General features: G+C 33.4%; 1 protein-coding gene across 1 annotated transcript; it reads left to right on the top strand.

Moving 5' to 3' along the window:
* The first annotated feature begins 562 nt into the window (after nucleotides 1-562).
* Nucleotides 563-5,084, top strand: LOC145136776 (putative xyloglucan glycosyltransferase 12). The gene is made up of 5 exons (XM_079070889.1): nucleotides 563-1,751; nucleotides 2,004-2,312; nucleotides 3,222-3,512; nucleotides 3,949-4,062; nucleotides 4,141-5,084. The coding sequence occupies exons 1-5, from the start codon at nucleotides 1,002-1,004 to the stop codon at nucleotides 4,771-4,773; spliced, it is 2,097 nt and encodes a 698-aa protein (XP_078927015.1). The 5' UTR covers nucleotides 563-1,001; the 3' UTR covers nucleotides 4,774-5,084.
* Nucleotides 5,085-10,915: the final 5,831 nt, after the last annotated feature.

Here is a 10,915-nt window from a genome sequence, read left to right as displayed (position 1 = left end):
TGATTTACTGATATGCACTTTGCATTTGGGTGAAATGATTTTTGATTTTGCATCTGGCTCGTCTTCTTTTTGGTTTCGTGTTTTCAAGTTTAACATGAATTTGTGAAAGGGATTGGTCAGGTGGATTGGTGCTTTATGTTTAATGATTCGTAGATCTTTAGTCTACGGTTTGGTTATAAGATTGACGATTAAGGAGAGGGAGGCATCGATAACTTCTTTTTGTTGTGTTGTGTTGTGTGTGTGTATGTTTGAGAGAGAAAAAGAGAAGTGGTAAGCAAGAAATAAAGGAAGAAGAAAACGTGAGGTAAGAGTGGGGGTTGGGAGTTTTAATTTTCTTTTATTTTTAAAATTCAAAATAAACAAAGAAAAAGGTAAATAAAATTAAAAAGGGTAACGAAGTAATTTCATATGGATCAGGGATCAATCGTGAAACAAATTGAAACCGGACCTTATAGCGACCAAAATTAAATTAATGACTAAATTTGATATTATAAAAAATTATATGGGCCATTTATGAAGATTTGTCTTTATTAAAAAGTTGTGGCATGGGATTTGGAAGCGCGTGTGTTTGTGTTTCGTCGTTCCGTTCATATTCGTCTTCATCCATCCTACCCAAATTTTTCTTGTTCTTCTTCTATTCTGTTTTCGAAATGTTGTGGGTAAATTCTTCCTTTCCAAATAACCAAAGAACAAGACAATGGAGTTGCATCCATATAATCCGTTTCTTTTGGAATGAAAGCCCCATATTTTCCGAGTCTTCATCTTTCTTACGGCAATGATCGTAACCCCAACCACCATTGTCGATCAAGGTTTATATTTAGAGTGAGCAATTGCAAAGTGGTGTAGCGGTATCCTGTAATTTGAATAAAAAAAAAGGAAAAAAAAACAGAAAATTACGAAGAAGAAACCCACTCTACGGCCTAAAACCTAAATCTTCAAACAATGTGCCCGTTGCCATTTGCAGCCTAAAACCTAAAAGACCAACAATTTTTTCTTCAAAAATGGCACCGAATTGGTTGATGAAAAAAGCCCACCGGGTGACTCCGGTGGTGGTGAAAATGGAAAACCCAAACAACTGGTCAATGGTGGAGCTCAAAGTTCCATCGAAGGAAGATTTCCTAAACGATGCCGTTTTGTCCAACAAAAGACGTGCCCACAACAAAAACGCCAGGCAGCTGACATGGGTGCTACTCCTCAAAGCCCATCGTGCCGCCGGCTGCATTACCTCTATCGCCTCCACCACATTCTCCCTTACTTACGCCGTTCGCCGCCGTGTAACATCCGGTCGGACAGATACAGAATCCGACACCGGAATCCCCGTTAGAACATCCACACGTTTTTATACTTGCATTAAGGCGTGTCTTTTGTTATCTGTTCTATTACTAGCGTTCGAGATAGCTGCTTATTATAAAGGGTGGCAGTTTGGACCTCCCGATCTCCATTTACAGTATTTATATACATTGACAAATCCATTCGCATTTAAGGGTTTTTTCGATTGGATTTATTCAAAATGGGTTTTGATACGTGTCGAATTTCTAGCTCCACCACTACAGATTTTGGCAAATTCTTGTGTCTATATGTTTCTGGTTCAGAGTTTGGACAGATTTGTGCTCTGTTTGGGTTGTTTCTTGATTCGGGTCATGAAGATGAAACCTGTCGCTAAACAAACCCTAACAGATCTTGAATCTGGTGAGGGTGATGGGTTTTTCCCGATGGTTCTTGTCCAGATCCCCATGTGTAATGAAAAAGAGGTAACTTTCCTTGTGAAAAGAAAAAGATAGAAGCTATTTATAACATTTGATCCAAACGTTAAACAATTTGAATTACACATATGGTACTTTACTTTTGTTTGTGTAACTAACTTAGTTATAAACTACAACATTAATAAAAAGGAAATGAAAATAAGATGCTACAATGCAATACACAAACAATTGGAAGTATGTCATTATTTCTTTCGTTAAATCTTGATAACGTATCTTTTGTAAATTGATGAACATATTTAGGTGTATCAACAATCAATTGGAGCTGTTTGTAATTTAAATTGGCCAAAATCCAAGATCTTAATTCAAGTTTTGGATGATTCGGATGATCCAACAGCCCAATTGTTGATCAAAGATGAGGTTCATAAATGGAAAAGAGATGGTGCAAATATTGTTTATAGGCACAGAGTGATTAGAGATGGATATAAAGCTGGCAATCTTAAATCTGCTATGAATTGTAGTTATGCTAAAGATTATGAATTTGTTGCCATCTTTGATGCCGATTTCCAGCCCTCCCCTGATTTTCTAACAAGAACAGTTTCTCATTTTAAGGTAATAGATTATGTTCATGTGTTTTAAAGTATTTGTAATGGGTTAAATGCAAGAAATAATAACACACTTTCATCGCTTTGTTTTTCTTATTATTATATTTGTATTTGTTTCTATTATGGCAGTGTACTTTGAAAAATCAAACCCAATTATAACAATGTCATCTAGGGCTAAATGCAAGAAATAGGGATGCACTTCATTTGTTTTTTATTATAGCATCGTACTTTCAAATCTTTCTTTCAGGGCATTGTACATTTAGTTTTTTTTTCCAATTAAGTCATTGTATTTTCAAAATCTACATAATTATAACACTGCACTTTTGTTTTTTTTTTTTTCCTTTTTATTTTAAAAATCTATCTTATTATATTTACAGCATGGTACTTTTATTTTATTTTTCTTATTAGTAATCTGTACTTTTAAAAATCTACTAAGAGTTATAGCAGTAAAAATGATTTTTTATTTGGGTAGCTTTGCTGTTATTGGGTAGATATTTTAAAGTGTGACGTTGTTATAAGAAAAAAAAAGTAGGGTTCAATAATAAACAAATAAAAGAAAGCATTGTTATTTATTACATGTAACCCACGTCATCCAAATATGAAAAAAAAAATCTGGATAAAGTTTTTAAAATATAATATCCTAATAAGAAAAATATTGCAAGTATGATGCTATAATAGGGTATGACTTTGGAAGTATAATATCTTAATTAGAAAACATAAATTGGAATTACAATGCTATAATTTGGGTAGATTACTCATTATACTATGCATTAATAAGAAAAAAAACGGAAAGTACAATGATGGAAAATAAAGAAGTTAAAGTAAGATGCTATAACACAAAAAAAAAATGAAAATCAACTACTATTTCTTGGCTTTAACCTTGTAATTATTCGAATATTTTGATTAAAATTTTTAGGATAACGAGGAATTGGGATTGGTACAAGCTCGTTGGTCGTTTGTGAACAAGGATGAGAATCTACTAACAAGGTTACAATATATAAATTTAACATTCCATTTTGAAGTTGAGCAACAAGTAAATGGATTTTTCTTGAACTTTTTTGGGTTTAATGGGACGGCGGGTGTGTGGCGGATTAAGGCGTTGGAGGATTCCGGTGGGTGGTTGGAGAGGACCACCGTTGAGGATATGGACATCGCCGTTAGAGCTCATCTTCATGGATGGAAAATGATATTTCTCAATGATGTTGAGGTATAATATGCTTTCTTTGAACAAGTTTTACTTTGAAGGTCAAACTTGCATCAACCAAATTATGCAATTTATCAAACTTTTATGTTTCATCACCAATATCTTTCTTTCCGTGGTAATTGTTACATTTTTCCATAATTCTTATTTATTCTCCTTAAAATAGCAACCATATTTCTTACATGTTATACTCTTTTTGTTTGACATACAATTGATCAGATGTTAGTGGGACAAAATTTGCAGTTATTTGGTCCCACCTGAAAAGATTAAGGCGAATAGTACAAAAGACGTGAATCCTCTCCTCATCTTCTTCATCGAAAATAACCTAGATGGAACCACATAGATAGAGCAAAGTTGATACCTGTGTGGTTTTATATATTTTATTAAAAAAGTTATATTAGTTGATGTTAAATTTGTGTTTTTCTCTTTTCATTTTTTTCAGTGTCAATGTGAGTTACCCGAATCATATGAAGCATACAGGAAGCAACAGCATAGATGGCATTCTGGACCTATGCAGCTATTTAGGCTTTGCTTACCAGATATCATAAAATCAAAGGTATCTATCTATTTTTTTTAGTGTAACCTTCAAAATGAAAATGGTGAATGGTTGAGTTTCAATCTGGTGTTTTTGCAGATTAGCATTTGGAAGAAAACAAACCTAATATTTCTTTTCTTCCTCTTAAGAAAACTCATTCTCCCCTTTTACTCTTTCACTCTCTTCTGCATCGTTCTCCCAATGACGATGTTCATACCTGAAGCCACCCTTCCATCATTAATCATCTGTTACGTCCCCGTCACCATGTCTTTTCTCAACATCCTCCCCGCCCCCAAATCCTTCCCCTTCATCGTCCCTTACCTCCTCTTCGAAAACACGATGTCTGTAACCAAATTCAACGCCATGATTTCTGGTCTTTTCCAACTCGGAAGCGCCTACGAATGGGTCGTCACCAAGAAATCCGGCCGATCGTCGGAGGGAGATCTGATTTCGTTAATCGAGAAAGATCGGAAAGTAAACCCTAGAGGAGGTATTTCCGAACCGGATCTGGAGGAGTTGCAGAAGAAGATGAAAGAGGAAGAGACGAAGGCGTACAGAAAGAGGAAATATAATAGGGTTTATACCAAGGAGTTGATGCTGGCGTTTCTTCTCTTGACGGCGGCAGCTCGGAGTCTCTTGGCGGCTCAGGGAATCCATTTTTACTTCTTGCTTTTTCAAGGGATCGCGTTTTTTCTTGTTGGCCTTGATTTGATTGGCGAACAGGTCGAGTGAACATTTTCTGGTCGGGAATCGATTAGTACACGACAGTTTTTATAAGTATACAATAATTTGTGCTTAATAGAATTGAACAATACAATATTTTAAAGCATAAATTGTTGTGTATAGAAAAATTTGGTTGTGTACGAATCAATTCCTTTTCTGATCACAAGTTTTTTGGTTGAAGATTAGGGAGGATAAGTTTATGTTCATAGGTAGGAGTGTATATTATTCAGGTACTTTCTTGTTCATAATTATATGGTTTCTATAAAATAATACCTTTAAATTAGTATATTATACAGTAAAAACCAAGTTTTTTGGTTGAAGATTAAGGAGGATAAGTTTATGTTCATAGGTAGGAGTGTATATTATTCAGGTACTTTCTTGTTCATAATTATATGGTTTCTATAAAATAATACCTTTAAATTAGTATATTATACAGTGATTTTTACAGGAAAACCCTAGCTTTTTAGAGTTTGTGTGGTTTACCTTAAGTTGGGGTTTTTTAGAAAATAAGATTCAAACGCTAACCTTATTTATTTTTTTTCATTTTTGTCATAAAAACCATTATATATATAATTTTATTCTGTTTTGGCCTCAATTTTATTTTTTGTTTTTTTATTTGTCATTATATTTTAGAAAACATTTAATTTTCGGTCCCTTGGCGAGTCAGCAACAGGTTATGATGACGTGTCGATTTGCATTTTTCTCAAATTGCATTTAGTCTCAACATTTACGTATGGGTTTGCATTTAGCCCCAATATTTACGTATGAGTTTGCATTTAGCCCCAATATTTTTTTTGTTTCCATTTTACCATTATTTTTTAGAAACATTTTCATTTTAGTCATCGGCCCGTGGCGGAAACATCGAGCTGTGACAGGGTACGATTATCTAAATCACAAAGCATAAAAACCAACAACATAATTCTTTTATTCACACACAACGAATTCGTTGACTTTTAGATGATAACTAGGGAAGGATCCCGCCTTGCAGGAGTTAGAATGCAAATTTTTGTCATCATTTAGGCATCATTTCTACACTTTGTCCTTGGTTATGTTATATTATAATTTTTGAGAAATCTTATATTAAAATTAGGCATTTGGTGCATAATGTTGTTAATCAAAACACCATAGCATAAAGAGAGGGAATTAACAGGTAATAAACGATTTTTTTTTTCTGGAAAAGTAAAAGCTCTTGCGTTTCTTAATTCCAGAGAGTTAATTGAAGATAACCCTAACTTAATCAGTCAAAATCGAAAACATCGGATGTTTTTTACATGGTTATCAACGTTTTCTAATCCCTTGATACCAGCTCTGTGTTGAATCGATTGCTGAAACTTTGTCGATTCGTAGTCCTTAAGCGAATGACGGGATTAGTTAAAGCGATGCAGAAAGTTTAGAGATAAGAAAATGTTGGTCTGTGCATAGATGAATGAAACCTCATATTTTATTTGACCCATTAGCATGAACACCTGTTGGCAACATACAAAACCAATCTAACCAATTCACTCTTATTTAAAAACATACTTTAAATCTACAAATAGTTCTAAATATGCAATTTTTTTTTACAAATAAGATTTTTCTAATACAATGTTATAATTGAAAATAATAAATAGATAAATGAAAGTACATTGATGCTTGCTGCATTTAGCCAACTTAATAATACCAAAGTTTGTTAAACCTAAAAAGTGCACATAATTTTTTTTGGATTTATTGTTATTTCTAATTCTTATGATGTATAAGTATCATATTATATCATTGGTTAATTGATTAAAACATAATTTTTTTTGATGTTTGTATATTTCTATATCTAATCATCTAGTGCAGTTAATAAGAAAAAGGAGAACTTGTCAAAATGCTAAAATGGAAGTAATTTGATAAACAAATCCACGAAAAAAGGGAACTTTACAAAATTTTAACTCTAAATAGGCTTCAGTTTATTAAAGAGTAACTAATGATTCTACAATTTTCAACATACAAAGTTATAATAAGTAAAAAAAGAAAGTAGGATGCTATGGTAAACAAAACAACAAAAGTACATCTCTTTTTCTTGCATTTAGCCCTTCCTTAAGAAATTGAAAAATATGGGGAATCAGTCACACCCTATAAGGATTTAAATTCAGAAATTAAAGATTTAAAGTAAGTAAATATTTACTTTTAGCAATCAGAACCAAAAACAACTCTATTGGTAGCAAGTGGATGTGCAAGAGCAAGGCAAAAGCTCTCTGAAACCCACCATTCATGCTAACAGCTTTAAATTGAGACTAAAAATGGGAAAACAAAGAGAAGAAAAGTCAACAATAACAACAATCAACCATTAGCTTAACAAACCTTTGATCTTTTGAAGCATAATATCTTCATAAATATTGAACTCTGACTTCAAATCTTGCAGGGAATCCTACAAATTATGGCAACTCATTTAGGGTTAATATCATAATCATAAAAGATAGTATAATTGGGTTTTTTCTGTGATTAAACTTCAACTTTATTGTTTTCCTAAAAAGACAAAACATTTTTGCATTTATTCCCATTTCACCCTTTTAGAAGGTTCACCGGTAGTCTATCTTCTAGTTTTTGACAATTTTTTCCTGAATATTACCGGTAAAGGTAAACATGTTAAAAGGGCAAAAGTGGAATAAATTGAAAAACCAAAACTATTTTTTTATCCTAATTACAGTCATATCGATTGTCTCAATTTGGTACTCATAAGAACTTAGGAAGAAACATCATATAAATTACAAAAATACATATTTTCTAATAATATATTAGTAAAAAATTTAAAGAATCTTACATAATGTAGTGGCTGGATTTCGTAGATTTCTATCTGAAATTTCAGTAACAACGCACAGACCTCAGAAATCAATAGTAAAAGAATGTGTATGTTTCACATGGAGAAAACCTGCAATTTAAACTAACCAGTAGCTGCAACCTGCAAATAGAAATTATCACAAATTTGTAAATTCTACCAATATTTAAGGACTAATTCTTGTACTTTTGAGTAAGGGATATACCTGTAAACCAATAGACTTCATATGGTGTTCATTCTGAAGCTCCCTCATACGACCCCTGACAGTAAGAAGTCCTTTTGAAGAAACACAACCATGATTAACACATGTTCCATCAACCACATCGCCGTCGACAATGCTAGTTTTCAGACCCTGCAGATGTAAAATTCATGTTTAACCAAAACAAAATGCGGGTTAGGAAGATGAAAAGATTACAACTTCTTGATATAGGGTAAAAAAAACATCAAAAGCTATTCATAATTTCATATATCCCTTTCATTGCTTTGTAACCATACACATCAACACCAAAAAAGTACATGTGATTGAGGTTGTTGATGCGAATTTCTATCAATTTGGATTAGGGTTGGGTTTAATTTGAATATTCATCAATTGGCTTTCAAGATTGTGAATACTGTTCTTGTCCACATCTCATGGATAGTTAAATTTTATACCATAAGAAAACCTCCCAGGTAAAAAAAAAAGTACCTGTGATGGAGGATAATGAATAACAGGGACACATTTCTATATGAAGCAGAATATATGCGCATAAAATTTCTACTTAGATTGGTTCAGTCAGTATACATTTTTAACTATCCATGAGATGTGGACACGAACAGTATTCACAATCTTGAAAGCCAATTGATGAATATTCAAATTAAACCCAACCATAATCCAAACTGATAGAAATTCGCATCAGCAACCTCAAAATTTAAACGCAGATAAGAAAAAAAAAACCTATAACCAAAATCAACTTAGTTCACAAATAGTGGAAACAATGATTTAAAGCCTGAATCGTACAAAAGCTTTTAAAAACAGATGCTTTTAAAAAAGAGCGATTGTTTTTTTTTATCTGGGAGGTTTTCTTATGGCTTTGTTGAGCCTTTCTACCGAGGTCAAAGGTTTATTGGTGGAAAGGCGATGAGTGAAACAAAGGAGATGGGATTATGCCACTAATAGATATTTTTTGGGGGAGAATTTCAAATTTTAGTCACAAAAAAATGGATTTCCACATATAGACATGCTTTCCGTGGAGGTGAGCTCCGAGGAATTCACTGTAGCTCCCCGGAGTGGCAAAATCGTAATTAAATCAAGGGTGTTTATGAAAAAAAAATTTGATGAACAGTTCCGCGGAGCTACAGTGTTTTTCTTTTTTTCAAAACACCCTTGATTTAATTACGATTTTGCCACTTCGCGGAGCTCCAGTGAATCCGCGGATCCCCTCGGAGCTCACCTCCGTGGAAAGCGTGTCTATATGTGGAAATCCGATTTTTTGTGACTAAATTTTGAATTTCTCCCCCAAAAAATGTCCATTAGTGGCATAATCCCAAAGGAGATAGGTACATATCTGCATAAAACGCAAAATTAAGGATTAATTTTTGGAAGCCGACAAAGAGTTTCTAAATATCTTTGAGCTCACCGACCTGTCAATTCGAGGATATGAGATTACGGAAGACACATGCAACACAGGTGGTGGATTTCGATGGTCAAAGAGGCGAAGGAAAACACTTACCAGAAGATAATATGGACATATCAGGGCCACATGGAAGAGCGATGCGTAGAAACCCCGTCGTCTATTCCTTTGGTAGAAACCCCTTCACAGATCTAAAATACTTCAATCGATGTAGGGTTTATATCAGTAGAAACCCGTTCGCGTATTCCCTTGAACATCGAACACAGAAACCTGAATCTCAATAAAATCAATACAAAAATTAAGGTAACTGAGAGATAAAGATGGTGGGAGCTTCCTTCATCGTTTATGATGTTCGCTTGTGGGAAGCACATGTTGGCGACGGAGTATTATCGAACCACCAGACGCAAAGCCGAGAAGGGAGGTTTAACCGATATCAGAGAAAATAGGGAAGAAATGGAGAAGGAAAACATTAATCGGGGGTGAAATCCATCTATGGGCGGTGGGATATCGGGTTAAGAGCCGATCGCCACCAATCCAATTTTTATGGGGTAACAGTCGGTAAACTCCCATTTTTCATACATGTGTCGTGACACTAATCTATGATTGTTGAAGAAAAAAAAACAAAAAATAAAAAATAGAAGTGGTCCAATGACAGCCAAGAACTGTTCATCATTTAGTTCTAAATTAGTATATATATATAAATATAAATAACTATGTAATTCTATGCTTCTTATCCTTCCCTGCCATGATCTATTTTTCTTTCAGTTCCCTAAGAATATATGGGTTTTGAAAACAGTCAATATAATGTGGTGAGTTCCCAGATTTTATAGCTTTAAAAATACTCTTTGATATAGGATCTTTATTGAGAAATCTCCAGAAAAGTCCTAAAATTTCACACGAATTTACAAAAAAGTCCCAAACTAAATTTTGTTTACGAAAAAGCATGAATTACCGGTAATTTGACTCGTTTTTTTTCCGGTTTACCGGTTTTATTACTTACATGTTTCACTAAAGTCCCATTATTTTACCCTAATTTGCGAATAAGTCCCAAAATAAAATTTACTGATGATTTGACCATTTTCTTCATGTAACATACATTTTATCGGTTTCATTGCTGACTTAGACACCTAGTCATTAAATTAGCTGATAAGATGAATACGATGGGTTATATAATGTCACATTTACTGTAAAACTTGATATCCATCTCATCAGCTCATTTATGACGATGTATCTACGTCAGCAATGAAACCAATAAAATGTGTGTTTCCAAGAAAATTTACTGATGATTTGGCCATTTTCTTCATGTAACATACATTTTATCGGTTTCATTGCTGACTTAGACACCTAGTCATTAAATTAGCTGATAAGATGAATACGATGAGTTATATAATGTCATATTTACTGTAAAACTTGATATCCATCTCATCGGCTCATTTATGACCATGTATTTACGTCAGCAATGAAACCAATAAAATGTGTGTTTCCAAGAAAAAAGGGCAGAAAATGAGTTGATGTCTGATGAGATGAATATATTGGGTTACATAAGATTAGATAGACAATTTGATATTTCTTATAAACGTAAAAAATAACGCAATTGTTGTTAGTTTATGTAATTATTGTAATCTTCATTGGCTGCATTTTATGTTCCAAAAAGATATACAATACATCAGGATATCAAGTTTTATGATAAACATAACATTATATAACTCAACATATCCATCTGATCATCTCATTTAATGAT

This window comes from Lactuca virosa, chromosome 9 (genome assembly GCF_052849685.1).
Source record: "Lactuca virosa cultivar CGN04683 chromosome 9, Lactuca_virosa_CGN04683_v6, whole genome shotgun sequence".
NCBI lineage: Eukaryota > Viridiplantae > Streptophyta > Magnoliopsida > Asterales > Asteraceae > Lactuca > Lactuca virosa.
The sequence above is the reverse complement of the archived record's forward strand: the minus strand, read 5'-3'. Positions and strand labels throughout refer to the sequence as shown.